The sequence below is a fragment of the Gouania willdenowi genome, chromosome 13 (assembly GCF_900634775.1).
Source record: "Gouania willdenowi chromosome 13, fGouWil2.1, whole genome shotgun sequence".
Classification (NCBI taxonomy): Eukaryota; Metazoa; Chordata; class Actinopteri; order Blenniiformes; family Gobiesocidae; genus Gouania; species Gouania willdenowi.
The window spans coordinates 21,457,513-21,474,694 of NC_041056.1; the positions used below are offsets into that span (position 1 = coordinate 21,457,513).

Below are 17,182 nucleotides of genomic sequence, written 5' to 3' on the forward strand. Positions count from 1 at the left end.
TAGTCGACAGCAAAATCACAGTAACATATCATGCTCTGTTAAAAGCATATTACTGCAGTACTTCTCTCTCTCTCTGTGCACACACCTCAGCAGCAGCAGCAACACAGTGTCACTTACAGCAGCCCACACGGAGGCTGCTGAGCGCACATGAACAACACATGCACCACAGAGTTCTAGTGTAACAATTACAAATCAAAAATAATGTAAATCAAGCAGCAGTAATTACCTTTCAAGCAGAGAAGTCACCAATTCCATCTTCTACTCCTCCAGACCATACACTGTAAAAAAGACGGCGCTCTAACTCCGGGAAAGGGTGGGGCCTGTGAGCAACAGCTGTCAGACAGTCCATCAAACACAATCCTGGTTCTGATTGGTTCTTTTTGCTTGGTCGCGGTGCATTCTGGCAATCTGCCAAAGGCTGCAGGAGCAGCAGGGAGGACTCAATGAGCCTGTTTTTTCCACACAAACTACTAGTTTATGTAAGGTTGTCCTTACATAGTGACATATTTAGCAAACATGACAAAAAGTCACTTTATAAAAGTTGCAGACTGCATCTTTTAAAGGTATCAATTAATGTTGGAAATGTAGTGTTGGACAATATCGACCCATTGGATATCGGCAAAATTTGTTTGGCCAAAAACTGTCCTACAAAATAACTAGATAAAACCCTAGAAATCAATACCTCCAGCATTGTTCTTGTCTACCTAAGGAAAGGTTTTTAAAGTGTGAGGCACGCCCCCCCTTGGGGACACCAGGGTTCTTCAATGGGGCGGGACATGCGAGAATAAAGTAAAGCAGAAAAAATTGTGGTAAGCATTATTACACAAAGGAGAAGTAGAAAGGAAAAGTGTCACAGTGAGCCTTCCACAAGGTGTTGATGAGACTTCCTGCCTCTTTTTGTCTCCTCAGCTAGGCTGGGTTAATGTGCTGTGTCTATGGTATGTCTATGGAGGCTTTTCTCAAGCATCTCATCACAGGTGTCAGTGTGCATAGGTGTGTGGGAGTGCCATCATTATGGTGTGCCTGTCTCACTCTCTGTCTCCCTGTCTGTTTCCTCCTCTGCGTGTGCGTGTCTCTGGTTCTGTCTCTGTGTCAACAACCTGTGTGTCTCCTAGTTTGTCGCTGTGTCCCAGTTTCTTGTCTGTCTCGGTCTCCGTGTTGCTCTTTGTCTCTCTCTCTGTTGGAGTCAGTGTGGAAGGTGTTAGTTGCTGTGCTTGTAGTTACGTTGGAGTTGTGAACAAGTGTCTGTCCTTTATGTTCATGTGCTCCCGACCAGTTATTCTGAGCAGTTTTAGTTTGGTTTGTTCTGTGAATCGGCGTGAGTTTGTGCTTGTGTGCTGTCAGTCCGTTGGTCTACTGTTTCTGTTGTGTTTATTTTGGCTAAATCGGCGTCATGGCCGAGACTCTGTCCTTGACCTGAAGAGGCGCCTGAACATGGGGACATTCCTCCAGCCTGTAAGGGTTTTCTGATCTAAAAATATCACCTTGAATTTACATCTAAGCAGCACAAAAACAAATTGTGTCTTTCACCACGAAAGAAGTTGTCTTGCTGAACGACAAACCTGGCCACGCACAAAACAATAGATTTCTTTTATTTTTGTTACGGTTCTCTTGTGATATTTATTTGGGCATAGAGCTGTAAGTTTTTGCCCGAACCCAACCCAATCGTTATACCACGGCCTTGTGCCGGGTTCGGATGCTGCGCGATTAGCGTAAAAAAAAAAAAATAGCACGTACCGTCTGTAGTGGCACATGAAGCTGCTTGTCATGTTTATAGTTGTGTGCAGAACAAGTTCGGACTAGTAAATAAAGATCTGTAACTATACCTGCTAATCTTCTCCCCATATTTATATTTATTTGATTTTAATTCTTGTTCTATTCTATACAATTCTATTGTGTTGTTTGCACATTGTGTTCTTTGGTTTTAAGATTTCTGTTACTGAATAGTAAAACCAAACAGGAAAGCAGAAAATTTTTTTTGTACTGAAACTTCAATATTTTATTTAAACTTTTAATTGCACTGTTTTGCATTGCTTTTGGATTTTGCACCATTGTTGTTATTGTTCCCTCATGACATTTACACTAATATATATATATATATATATATATATATATATATATATATTGTATTATAGTGCATTTTTAAATGGGGGGGTAGTCAGTCAGTTTATGTCCATTCTTGCCTAGGACACTGAATGACCCCCCCCCCCACACACACACACACACACACAACAACAACACAAGGAAACATCTTCCTCTTCCTCTCTACTTTTGCCTCTTTCTCACTACTTTATTTCTCTACTTCCCCGCCTCTCCCTCTCCTTCTCTCTCTCTCTTTTCCTCTCATGTGCACCGCACACACGCACGCCCCCCTGCTCAGCTGTTATATCCGCGCGCACAGCAGCTCAGATATCAGTTACAAGTCCCGACCAATCCCAGTGCTTTCACAGCCAGGAGAGGAACAAGCGGAGTGAGGAGAGCAGAGCAGAGCAGCGAGAGGCGTGCACATCCATCCGTCCATCCATCCACCCATCCAACCATCCTCCAGCTCAGCCTCCTCCCCCTGCAGCTGTTCGCCGGGCAGGATGCGCGATGGGACAAGCGTGCGGACACGCGCTCCTCTGCCGTAGCCAGCCTCCGTCCTCAGAGATGTAAGTGTCTCATCATCGTAATGTCTCGCTTACTTCTGCAAAGTGAATGAGCGGTGTGGTGGTACCGGTGTGACCCGCTGCTGGGTGTCACCATTCCCACCATTGACTGTCTGTCAGTCTGTCTGTCTCCATGAGCCGTGCAGGCTCTGCTGACAGCGTTGGACTAAATCATTCATCATCATCTCTCTGCAACATCACTGAAATCTCTCAGGAGGTCTTTCGCTGACCTTATCAAGCCTCTGTGTGATCCTAGACATCTCCACTGCTCTCTGACAGACTGCTACAGTGACGTATTTCTACATCAAACTTTGTGCTACTTTCTGAAGAGCTCATATACCATTGTTATTCCATCTAAATAACACTAATAATCTGATGATATTCTATGAAAGAATTTGCAATTCCACAAATGAGTCACTGTAGCAGTTAATCCTGATTTTGTTGACAAAACATTTTCGTCATAGTTTTTGTCAACAGTCTTTTTAAGAGACAATAACTAAACTAAAGCTATATCAAAAAATATTGATATTTTTGTCAACTAATAAAAGCTAAAGGATAATATTCCCATGGGACAGATGGTAATGGACTTTATTTATGAAGCACTTTTATGCCTACGTTGAAGTACTCCCAAAGCGCTTTACAATATCAACTAATTCACACGCCACCACATTAGAACTGAGCTGCTATGCAAGGCACTGGTTGACCACTGGGAGCAATTTAGGGTCTTGCCCAAGGACACATAGACAGGTATAGATTGGGATCGAACCCCCAACCTCTCGATCAGAGGACGACCCTTCTGCTATCAGAACAAAGTTTCTTTTTTGGAAGGTATCCAATCAAAGCTACTTTTGTTAGGCGGGACAAGCCTTAATATCATCCTAAATTTAGTTAAAATGTATAAACTCCTAATGGTAATGTATTGGATTTGATTTAGTGCTTTTCATAGACATGCAAAGCGCTTTATATTGATGTCCATTATTTTGGTAACGCTACTATTGTAGCCACAGCTGCCCTGGGGCAGACTGACAGAAGTGATGCTGCCATAGAGCACCATCGGTTCCTCCTCCACCAACACTCACTCACACGCCACATTCATACTAGGCAATGGACACAACTTGGCTATAGCGGGATTTGAACCCCCAACACTTCAGTTGTTGACGTCATTGAACTGAAACTATAATTGAAATAGACCTGGTGACTAAAACAGGTTTCAAATTAACAAAATCTTTAGGATTAGAGATTAGATTATGCAACCCAAATGTAATGTGTCAATTTATTGGTGAACATGTGACCTAAAAAAGTACCAAACACATCATTAACAAACTGAACTGAATGAAATTGAATGAATTATTTAAAGGCATTTCCTCTGAGAAAGAGTTCCATTATAATAAAAAAGTATCTATGATTAATTGTTCTCTGTTGAACACTTACAAATAAGTTATTACTGAGCCTAGGACTGCTTTTTAGTTGTTTTTTCCCCTATTGACGCTGCTTTTTCTCAGCCCATAACAAGACAACTATATTTTAAAGGACTATGAATGTGCCAGGGATCAAAGGAGGAGCATATAATCATTAGAGAAACTGCCTGCTCTGTACGATTAATATAAACCAACACTATATCTTCCCTCTGCAGTGATTTCAGTGTTGACTATATGTTAGAGGTGTTGTGCCGGACTGAGCGCCGTGCTCTGGGAGGTTCAGCTTTTAATCTTTACAGCGATTACTGTCTGGGCAAAATGAACATTAAGATATCAGTAACTGAGTCTGTGTTTATTTAGGTAATGAGGTCGAGCATGCAGCAGGTTTCCCTCTTTGAAGTTATAATTTACCATGTAAACCTGCAACGCTTGTTCAAATGAAAGAGACAGCTGCTGTTTGTTGGAGGCCAGTGATTGTGGTCAGACATCATTCACAAATACAGCATCTTATAACAAGATTTTCCATCACCTTACAGTTTTGCCATTCTCTGCTTTCTATGTTCCTAAAAATGATTGAAAAGCAATTAAATTGTTCTTTGGCAGAGGCAGTCTCTGCTTATAAAGTGTTTAAAAAACGGCCCCTTTAATTAATTCATTCTACGTTATTGGCTTCTCTGCAATATGTGATTCACCCAAGACAAGAGTAATGACTTTCAGCTCAAACCAAGCCAGAGTTTGTCATCACACACACACACACACACACAATATGATGGTCCCTCCAGAAAAAAGTGTGTAATGGCTCATGCTACATGTCTGGAAGCTCTGATAACCAGCTGGATTCGGTGGCTGGTTTCACCTGCCTTTGTTAAGATTGAGCCGGTGAGACTTGAAGAGGGCTGCAATGATGTGTGAAGGTCATGAGGTGTGACACTTTCACAAAATAGAAAGATACAGGAATCATGCCTGCACTTCGAGTGTAGCATCCACATGGGTTTATTGTTGTTTTTCATTTTCCAATGTCTTTCCAGCTTGTTACCTGGGGATCAATGATGTATTGACAAAGCTCTACACATTCATCAATAACCTTACATGCGTTTGCTTTTTATGTCTGAGCTTGTACTTCTAAATGTTACTCAATTTGCACCATTTTCTTGCTGTAATTTGTGGTGTTCTTTTGAGGAAGCTTTATCCGTTATTTTTGAAACTTTCGTCATTGGACATCCTTTTAAAGGTGCAGTCTGCAACTTTTATAAAACTGTCTTTTTATCATATTTGTGTTCATGTGCGTGCAGCAGCCTCCATGTGGGCTGCTGTAAGTGACACTGTGTTGTTGCTGCTGAGGTGTGTGCACATAGAGAGAGAGAAGCGCTGCAGTAATTTGCTTTTAACAGCGCATGCTATATTACTGTGATGTTGCTGTCGGACTAACGTTAGCTTGTAAGCTCCTCTGATGGAGGGACTTTGGAAAGTTTGGAGGCAGGGCAAGAGAGCAGCGGGGAGAGAGGGATCTGAGAGTTGCGGAGTGCACCTTAAGAGCCAACGCGATTGCTTTTATCATCATTTGTAATTATTAGGCTTTACACGATCAGGATTTTTAGGCCAATCACTGATCAGTAAATTTAAAAAAAAAAAAAAAAGATCTCTGATCATATAAATTCAGATTGTTTCTTTTAGGTACTGACCAAATTCCTTCGGTACTACCTGATACAGGTTCACGGAAAATAGGGTTGGGCACCGAGAACCGGTTCCTAATGTCTGGTTCCGGAACTGTTACAAGGATGTTTGAATTTTGATTAGTTTGTTTCTGTGGCTTGCTCTGTTTGTTTCTGCGAGGTTTGTATAAGGTGCGTTCAGAACGTGACTGTAGCCACTGCAGTCCGCTAAATGAGGAAGTGTAGGACAGTCCTCTGCTGCTGCTGTCTCTCTGTAGCGGGGGAGGGGCTGCTGCCTCGGAATTACAGACAGTGACGGCCAAAAGGGGGGTTGTTTTTAAAAAAAATTTAATTTATTTTTATTGACACATGCACTCCATACAACCATTAAAATATAAACATTTGTTTTATATGTTTTATATTTATATGTTTATATAAAACATATTATTTAGTCATATACAATTTACATATGTACTTGGGGTACTTTTACTTTAATCAACAGATTTAAGGATTCAAAAATGTCCAAAGTTTCCACTGCTCTTTTGTCTCATACTTCATGTTAAGAGGTGTTATATTAGTCTATTTTCTTTTAAAGTGGTGCAATTTTTGTGGCTTTAGACTCCAATTACATTTGCATATAATATCTTCCCCACAATATAAACAAGTTCAAAACATATGTATTTTTTTTTATAGTATCTGTTTCCACTGTATCCAGAATAATAACAATCTTTCTCAAAAAGAACTGTTGATTGATTTGTCACATGACTTTTCTAGGGTTTGAGTTAGTTTTATTTTGTTTCACATCTACCTGGGCTACAGCTCTTTGTTTTTTAGACTGCTGCCAACTTGTTTGTAGTGTTATTTCAGCAAGTTTCAGTTTTACAGTTGGGGACCTTTGTAATTGAATATCCGAGTTACAGTACAGTACAAAATAAACTATCAACTATATAGGGATGCACCGAAATGAAAATTTGTGGCGGAAGCCGAATGAAATGTAAACGCTTGGCCGAATATCAAATGCGGTTGTTAAGAATGTGAGCTCCTCCCTTTCCAACTATCTAACAGCTAAAACAACACTGCGTTTTAATATAGGATATATACTAGGGATGTAACGATTCACTTAACTCCCGATACGATTCGATTCACTATACTGGGTTCACAATACGATTCTCTCGCGATTTATTTTACAAAATGGGACTGTATATAAATGCCTGAAAAATATTCCTTTATTTTTTGGGGGAAAATACTATAATATTTTTCATTGTCAAAAGTATCCCTTGATAAACTATTCAAAACAATGCAATTTAACTAAAAATAAATCTTGAATGAAATAAATAAAGGAATAATACAAATGAAGATGAAGCTTATTATTTAAATTCTGGTTTTATAGTAAACAATACAAAACTGCATAATAGTTATTTTTCTTTTTAAAAGTGCAACTGAAAATGTATTTTGTGTCTTAACAAAAAAAAAACAGTCATTTTACTGTATTTACGTTAGATATTTGTTTGAACCAGCAGAGGGCGCTGGTAACCCAGTGGTCGGTTGGAATGCAGATATTTTGCAGTGAAGAAGAGATGCTATGCTAGCAGACAGAGCTAATAGAAAAATGTGACTTTTACAGATATTCACGTAATATTACAAATATTATTTCGGTGCTAAAGGGGTAAGAAATCATTTATGAATATGTTTAAGAGTAGAAGGCAGCCAGAAAGAAAGTATTAGCAGATTTCGCTCGCCGCCAACACTTCTGGGTAGCGCCCTCTGCTGGTTAAAAAAAGTACTGCGATTCAATTTTCGCAGCATCGATGTGAATCGTTATACCTATGAATCGATTTTTAACTGCCTTACGATTAATCGTTACATCCCTAATATATACTATACTTAATTGCCATATATGTAAATGCAAACTGCACTGCTGGACGCCCAAACTGCGCTACATTTTCCGCTGCCGATCGTGTTGGGAGTCACTGCTTGGAGCCACGGACCCATTGTTTACACACATCAGCTGTTAGCACTCCGAGCTAATGCTACACCATTCTATGCAGCGAGACATGGTATATAAGGAGGAAACAATGAGGATGTTTACGGATTCGTGGCTCACAGCGCTAACAACGGACTCGGTTGCGGAATTGGATGGCTTCCAACTTTTATGCAGTGACGGACGACGGAGAGCGGTAAGTGGAAAGGAGAGAGTCTGGCTGTGTTTGTGTGCGGAGAGGAGGGGCTGCTGCTGGTTCTGCAGCATCTTGCACACTTTTCCAACTCAAAATCACTGCACGTTGTTTGAGTGCGTCATTGCGTCACACGCTACTATTCAGCCTTGCTTTTAACTCACAAAACCGAAGGCCAAATGTGGCTTTTTTTTTGCAATATTCGGTGTATCCCTACAACTAAGTGAATTAATAAAAATGGCCTGTGTACAGGCTTTTTCAAATGAAAAAATTATCCTGTGAAATCTGTGACCTGTTTACCAGCACAACTCAAAGAATCGAAATCGAGAATCATTTAGAACAAGAATCAAAATTGTGAATCGGAATCAGAATCGTTAAAATCCAAACGATGTCCAACCCTAACGGAAAATCAAACGGTACCTTGTGGAAGAATTGAAGAATTTCTATGCAGGATCTGAACATAACATTTGTTGTCAGGTCTGTGGGTGCGTGGCCCTTTAACTGCAAATGAATGCGCTGGTCGCTCGACCAGTGTGCAGAGTGAGGGAGTGTGTGAGACTGAAGCAGATCAATTATAAGCTGTATGTGTTTTTGAGTGATCGGCAAAATAAACATTGCAGCTGTTGAATTAAACCAGAGTCCCCTGTCAGACTCAATCACTGCTGTGAAACAAGGGAGTTAAACCTGAAGCTGAGGATAGCTTCAACAACAAGAGGGTTGGAGATGAGACTACATGAAAGCCGCCATCAGCATTAGCATTAGGATACATATTTACTGACTGTGACATCGCAAAACCTGCTGTTGCTTATAGTCCATATTCACAGGTGCACAGCGGACGTGGGGCACACACACGCACGCTTCTGTGTCCACCATCACCCTGAAATGGACAGAGGTCTCTGGTATGAAAGTGAAGGTAAACGGGAGCGCATCGCTCCACTCTAGGACTCTCCCTTTTAACATGAATAAACAAAACAAGCACAGGTGCTAACAGCAGACGCTGTTCACGCTTTCAGCACCAGTAGACCGGGGAGGTCCAGCGCTCAGCCGCTCCACGAGACGGTTTCGCAGTTCGCTCATAGGTTTTCACTTTAGTGAAATAAAGCCATATCACGTAAAGCAAACAACTCTTTGGTGTAAATGAGACGATAAAACAATGCAATGGGAGCATCTACAGAAAGTTTCATCACGACAATGACGCCATTGATCGGATTGACAAGTGAAGACATTACAGCCGATCACATTAATTGCATAAAATGCAAAATATCGGCTGAACCAATATAGCCGATGAGATTGGTGTAAAGCCTAGTATTTGTGTAGTTGTTTGCCAGGAGCTTTGCGTTTGAATTATTTTCTATTTGAAAAATGGGTGCAAATGATTGGGCTGGTGCCAGGAAGCCAGATCCCCTGCGAACACTCACAGAAATGCACAGAAGTAGCTGAGTTGTAATTTGATACCTGATGAGTAAGCCCAAATGTATGTGTGTGTGTGTGTGTGTGTGTGTGTGCGTGTGCACGCGAGAGAGACGGGGGGAGAGAGAGGGAAAAGAGATGCTGACGGTGCACTCTGTTATCATCAGTAATGGGCTCATCAATACTAAAATATTCAGAGAGAGACCAAAGATAGAGGAGGAGTAGATAAAGTGAAGGCCACAAGAGTTTGTCTTTGTTTGTTTGTTCGTGTGCTTTCACACACAAACACACACTTTTTGGAACAATAGAAAAATGTTTGATTCTCACGTGGCTTAAATCTGATTATTTCTAAATAAATGTTTTTGTATTGAACGTCTGTCAAGGTCAAATGTGTTCATGTAGCAATTTATTGCAAGAATGTGGGAGAAAATTGCACAAGGATGCTGAAGTTCTGACAACTTTCTAGTTGAGACTCAGAATCCCTGCTTCTGCATTCAGCCTTTAGAGTATAAGAAGAAGAAGAAAAACTGTGCTTGCCGGCTTGCATATGTGTGTGTGAAACAGATGGAGATACACTTGCATTACCACCATTTAGTTTTAGTTTTTATTACTACATTTACCAGCTCTGTGTGAAGTAATCAACATATTGTGTTGTCTACATTACGAATAGTTTTGTAAAGACCTTATTTGGATTTTCACTGAAGTCAATAGCTTGTCGAGTTTTATTCCAGTAACTTAACCCTTAACTTTGCTCTGATCAGTCCATGAAAAACGGGCAGATTTTGACAGAAACCGTCCTGTTGATCTGCCATTGATCTCAGTTAACGCAGCAACCATCAGTCAGCACCAATTGAAGATGATCTACTGACCATCATATAGCAGGTCTGAGCTCCTGAGCAGTGCTGTCACCACACTCTCATATGTGAACATTGTGCCATCACTGCGTAAATTACTCATCTGATCAGCTGATTCTGGCCTGATGCTCCTTCCATCAATGAGATACGAGAGTTTGACGATCAAATCATCACTGGAGCGGTGCATGCATAGCGTGCACAGCATCCTCTCTCCACCGCAGCCACACCAGACTCCACAGGCACCGTCGCGGTTGTGCAGCTTTTTCTCTTCCTCAAACACACTTTACTCTGCATTTTCTTATTCAGTGGCTGTTAAATATTGACTATTGTTTTATTTAAATTATTTTCTCATACTAGAAAGATTAACTGGAGCACTTTTTTTCATCTCGTTTACATACAACATTTACTGCAGCTGATCTCTGCGTGTGTTTGCACCTGCTTGTCAGTCGTACTATTTTTCCGGTGCTAAAACAATCACCGCAAACAGTTCCAGATTTGATGAATTGCATTGCACTTACTGCATTAATTTATTTGCATGTCCTCCACCCATTTTTTTTTTTTTTTTGCCTCTTATGAGAGCCGCCTACTTTACATATTTATCAGAGAGAAACAAGCTAAATGGATTTAGGGCGCATAGTGACGCACACTCCTGATTCCCTGGGGGTTATACCCCTTATTAGTGCATGGAGTGACATTTGCACATGTTTTAATACACCTAAACCTTTAGTGAAGCCACCCCCAAGAATCTTGACTTATGTCCTTCCATGAGATACTTGTAGATGTGCACAACACACATTTATATACACTTCCCTGAGTCAGAGGAATGGTGGAGCTTTGCTTCTATTGTGGGTTCTGCACAAGAATAGAAACCCTGGACAGCTGGTCACTTGTGATGACAGTTGTCCACCTTATTTGGAGGAGGAATTTTAAGGACAGAGGCAAGAATTAGGGTTAATCTAAAAATCCCTTGTTTTAGATGAAAGGAAAATAAAAGATTGCACCAGTTAAAAGTTTTATAGTCATCAGGGATTGTAGAATATCGATTAAAATCTAGCCGTGTGTGCCTGGATGTGTCACAAGGAAATGAGTCTGACAGCTCCCATTGTTTCTGGCTTCAGCTCCTGCAGCTCTTGCCAGCCTTCTTATGTGTATGGACTGTTGCCACAGACAGGTGTTTCTCTCTATCTGTGTGTGTGTATCTGTATGTGTGTGTCTGTTTCCAACTGGGCATGTTGACAGTGTAAACGTGTGTATGTGCCTCTATGGGTACAGCTGTGTTGGTGTCGGTAATCAGAAAGACTGCCACAGCACACTGTGTGTTGGTGTGTGCGTGTGCGTGCGTGTGTGTGTGTGTGTGTTCCTGTAGAATGTGAAGGTAGCAAGTAAGCCAGCTGTGTTTGTCACACAGAGCTCTGTTCTGACATCGTGGGGCTCCTCTGTGTGCAGGGGTCTCACTGATGGTCGTTCGAAGCGTTTGGACATTTACGTTGTGACACCTGTGGGATTTAATAGTCATTGAAACATGTTGAATCTAAATATCGCAGATTTTACACCTGCCTTTTGCTCCAAGAGTTTGTGTGTTTTGTTTTATATTTATCCGTTTGTTCCTGTGATGTTTAAGTTGGATTTCTGGGCTTCCTTTGGCTCTATTTTATAGTATTATAGGTTTTCTGTGGTGTTTGATTGGGGTTTTCTTAACGTTTGCTATTTCAGGTGTGGTGATTCATAACGTGTTTGTCAGTTCATCTGCATATTTCTCTCGGCTACATTGCCTGCACTTGGCTCACCCTTTTTTTAATTTTATTTTGAAGTAGTACACATATTTGTTTTTTGTTTTTACTGGATTTTATTGGATTCACTGTGAGCTGCATTTGTTTTGTTTTGAAATAATCCTGAGTTGCTCTTGTTAGCCATAAGTTCTTAGGGCTGGGTGATAAGGACCAAAATTTATATTTCGATATTTTTTTCTCCAAACACAATATACAATATCAATCTCAAATTTTATTTTATTTTCATTTTATTTTCATTCATTTCATTTCATTTCATTTTATTTTCATTAAAATAAAGTCTCACCAGAAAGATTGGTAATTAAAAAAACATGGGCAACTAGTGGCTCCTAAAGTAAATCAACAAAATGACAGTAAAAAATACACAAAATTACTATAAAAACGCGAATGAACAGAGAAATTCACAAAAGAACAAAAATACATAGATGAACCACAAAATTCCAAAAAAAACAACTACAAAAATGTACAAATAAACGGAGAAATACACAAAAGAACAACAGAGTTACAAAATGGACACGAAAAGAGGAAAAAAGCACAATTGGACAGCAAAAATCCAAGAACAACATACTTACCAAAAAAATACACAAAACGACTCAGAAAGACATCCAAAATTACACAAAAGGACAACAAAAATACATAGGACAACAAAATACACAAAAGGAGGAAAAAAAATACACAATGTGACTGTCACATTTATGAACAAATTTCTGCACAATATACAGTATGCTAATTTTGACTTTTTCCTCCTCTATGGGACAGCACGTGTGAGTGAGTTCTTTGTGGCTTGTTAAGTGGAAGGTGTGGGTTAGAACGTACTCGGTGATCATTTAACTGTGCTTTTCATGTTGTTCTGAGAAGTAAACAAGTATTTTAATACCAAATAAGTTATAAAATAAAAAATATATCGATATAAGCAATAGAGCTGGGCGATTTTGCCTAAAAAAAAATCTCAGATTTTTCAAAGAAAAATTTGAGTTTCAGAGCAAATTTCTATTTTTTTTTTCCTTAATGCACTTAAAAATGACTGCAGACATCAGATATATTGTCAAAAGTGCAACTTTATTGCTGTGATTGTCCTCAAGAGTTAAAATACATAAAACAATCCCAAAATAAAAAGTAAACGATTCTCTGTCATTCAACAATTTCAAGCTTTAACCCAGGTTTGAGCAAAAGGGCAACAGCTACTTCACAGTAGCTTCAATTTTCTGATTAAGAAATCAGATAACTACATATTTTATAACATTACAATTTAAAAAGAAAAAAAAAAGCCTCCTCCCTTAGCACATCAGCATAGTGTGAATAAAAAACTAAACATGTCTGTGGCACACATATAGCCTACTTAAAGGGTAAACAGATGTAAACAAAGAGGGGACTGGCTCACATCGCGCTATGGTAGCCCACAAGGACGGAACGCGAAAGAGTCAGAAATAAACTGTTGTAAGAAAATAACATTATTTTTTTTTTGAAAATTAAAAAACTTAAAAAAACCAACTCAAATTTGCAAAATAAAAATCATTTTTATCTACAAATTTGATTAATCAATTAAATCGATTTTTTGCCCAGCCCTAATAGGCAATATTGTACTTTTTTATATCGCCAAAATAGAAAACTCGATATATCTTGAATGCTCCTCCACCTCCACTACACACTGATCATATCAGGAGTTCAGTGGTGCAAATAGCCATATTAAGAAAACAAATTCTGTCAATGATAAATGTATGAACAATGGTGAAATTATTTCATGCGAGTTCTCAAACATTTGTCCGCGTAGTGCTTTAAGTGTTGAAACGACAGTAACCTAGGCTCCATGTGTTTGAGATATTTCTAAATGTGTATCTTTCATAGTCATCAGTGTCACTGTGTTTATTCATGAGAACTGAAACATAACAGTTTAGCCTTTGTAGAGTAAACCTTACTGCTGCTTCCCAATAAGTAGAGAAACAATCCATCAGTCTAAATACGCTTTATTTCATTTTAACTGCACAAACATTGCTGTATTTCCGACAGGCTTTCCTGAGTGTTGATGTTTTCACACTGAAGCTTCAAATGAGGTTAGAAGACTGTGGAAGATGAAACTAATTTTAATTTTTCCATCCTACAAAGGCCTCTCTACTCGAATATTAGATATAAAATATAAGAAAAAAGATCATTTAACCTTTAAACGGTCTTTTTATCCGAAGTAAAATATAATAATTTAATCAGTTTTTAATTGACATTGTCTTTTAATAATTCATGTCCAACACTGTGAAAGCAAGAGGTCTCAGGTTAGGACATTTCATTTGGCTGGAACAAATCTGTGTTTGTGTGACAAAAAAAACCAAGTTTTGTGTTAGAGATGTCCCGATAAAACTTTTTCATTTCCAATATCATACCGATATTGCAGCCTTGCTTATCAGCCAATACCGATATTGATCCGATGTCAGCGTGAATCATACATACTTTTATTACTTAATTTTTTTTTTTTTTTATATATATATATATATATACAAAAGAATATTTACATACTTTGTAGTGTGGAATGTTAGAAAAGGCTTGATCAAGTGATGTTATTCAAACAGAGAACAATAGTAAGCAACAGTAGGTATGAGAAAAATCGACCCATTTATTATTAACCCATTGGTTACATACATTTTAGCCTTCAACGTAATATCTACAGTATTCTACAATTGAATAAAAAATGAATTGCAAAAAAACCCAGAAATTTAATCCGATATTTGTTTTCAGGCCAATTACGGACCGATATTCGATATCGATATTGGATCGGGACATCCCTACTTTGTGTATGTCACTATACATTTAATAATAGCAGGGGTTTTGCCATTAGTGAACTTTCATATTTTTAGACTTTGTTACAGCCTTTTACAATTTAATTCTTTAAATAATACCCAATCCTGCTAAAGACACAAAGCTAGTGAACCCTTCCCAGGTCAGCTGACACAGAAGATCAAAGGCGTATCCACTCTTTGCCAGTTTTATTGGTGTTTCTCATTAACCAAACACACTTTTTGACCTTATATTCACCCTGACTTAACTTTCTGTGGCATCTTTAGACTTAAATGAAATAAATCTTTATGCAAAACTCTCCCCAAAAACTTCAACTAAAGCTTGTGAAAGAAAGACAAAAAAGTTATGTTGTAAGACTGCTAATGAAAACCGCTGCTTCTGAGCTTTGGTGCCACAGTGTTGACTGATCGGTGGGCTAGCTGGTTCTCTGACATTTCCATGCCATACGTCTTTAGTGTTTTGAAGGGTTTTTGGGCTGTAGTGAGAAACCGGCTGGTTTACCACTCACCCAATGAGGAATGGCTACATAGGTAAAGTTCAAAGACTGGCCTCCTTGTGGAGATGCTACTGCTATCAATCTCTCCTTACACAGTAGGAGAGAAGTAACCTGCTTTCGCTTCACAGAGGCTTTTAGTCAAGAAGAACATTCAATATATTTAGTAATTCTGACCTAATGATGGTTTGCCTTCTGTGAGAAGTAGTTTACATTTAGCACGCTGTCGTTCTGTCACCAGACGTGTGGCGTCAAAAGCTTTAGAGCAGAGATGGGCAACATTTATCACAGCAGGGGCCACAAAAACATGACAATGGGGCCACATTGTCAACATTCATGACAGCATTGGGAATAATGACCAATCAGAGCATTAATACGGGGAAGTACAATGTCTTTGTGCATGTTTTTGTATTGTTCAGTCATTTTACATGTGTTTTTGAAATTCATTTGTGTACTTTTAGTTTTATGAGTCAATTTGTGTTTGTTATTTTTGTGTTTTTCTGTTGTCTTTTTGTGTACTTTTGTTGTCATTTGCTGTATTTTCTGTTAATTATGTGTATTTGTACATTTTATCATAATTTTGTATAGATTTTTTTTCTCACTTTGTGTATTTTTGTTTTACTTTTGTACTTTTGGGAGTCATTTTGTGTGTTTATTTTGAGGGCCACATGTGGCCCCCGGGCCACCAATTGCCCATGTCTGCTTTAGAGGTTTCTTTAGTCCATGATCCACCTGCAGGTGGAGTCGGGTACGTATGAATGAGATGTGAAGGTCGTTTCTTGAAGAGATTCATACTTATTGATGATGTTTCAGTTTGTGTTTGTATTTTCATATAGTGTATGTGTGTGTGTGTGTATGTATATATATATATATATATATATATACATATATACACACACTCTTTTTTCCTTTTAGTTCTTTTATCATATTATGTTTTTATAAATGTGTACCTATATTTGTGGGTGTGCACATGTGTGTGTACTATATATTATGCACACACACACATATATATATATATGGCCTCACCTGGACCATCACTGTAGGGTGTTGAGCAAGTCCCTTAACCCCGAACAACTCCCCAGGCGCCGCAAAATGGCTGCCAACTGTTCCTCAGGGATGGTTAGTGAATTTCTCCATTGTGAGATAATAAAGAATATAAAATTTAAAATATATCCTTTCCAGTCTAATTGTTCATTTATTTGTTTGCCTAACAGCATATCATTACCCCCTCTATATGACTTATAACAATATCACATAACAGAACTGTTCTGTACCATTTATGTTAATTACTCATAAAAATTAGAATAAAGGTTTTTTTCTAAATAGTAATGTATTATTCACATTAAACAATGTATTATGCATCTGTAACAATAACAATAGGGTCTGCTGAGGGGCTGATAAAGTAAAACAGTCACAGCAGTTGTTGGCCATTTACACAAACACACAAACTAACATGGATGCAAACCTCAAATTAACTTTTTTGGGAAGGAATTTGTCATTTCTTTGCCAAAGTATTGTAATTAAACAACTGCAGCAGGCTTTTGTTGTGTCCTCACTCCAGTGCAGGAATAGCATTTATTAAAACTGTTTGGTTTTCTGGGCCAGAAACGACCCAGCCAGCCGGAACACTCTGTTCTCCAACCTTCCCCCTGGCTGGATCAGAACCACACAGACCCAAATAACTTATCCTCAGGGAAGACACTGTTTGAATCATGAAATGCCTCCATTCTTGCACACACTTCATCATACACACATGAGCACCAGTTCACTTACACTTAACACATTCACCCAGATGACCTCATGACTTTACCCTCCCATCATTGCAGTCAGAGGTGTAAACGGTACTGATATGTCCTACTCAAGTAGAAGTACTGTTACTTGATTGAAATTGTACTCAAGTACAAGTAAGTAGGGATGTCACGATACAACTTTTTCATTTCCGATATGATACCGATATTGTAG

The 17,182-nt window shown here is 38.8% G+C and overlaps 1 protein-coding gene across 1 annotated transcript in view; it reads left to right on the plus strand.

Annotated features, from left to right (window-relative positions):
* The first annotated feature begins 2,592 nt into the window (after nucleotides 1-2,592).
* pde2a (phosphodiesterase 2A) overlaps nucleotides 2,593-17,182 on the plus strand; it is a 205,862-nt gene continuing 191,272 nt past the window's right edge. Inside the window, exon 1 of the mRNA XM_028464203.1 lies at nucleotides 2,593-2,651. Within this exon, the coding sequence (XP_028320004.1) occupies nucleotides 2,593-2,651 (59 nt within the window). The remainder of the gene's footprint in view (nucleotides 2,652-17,182) is intronic.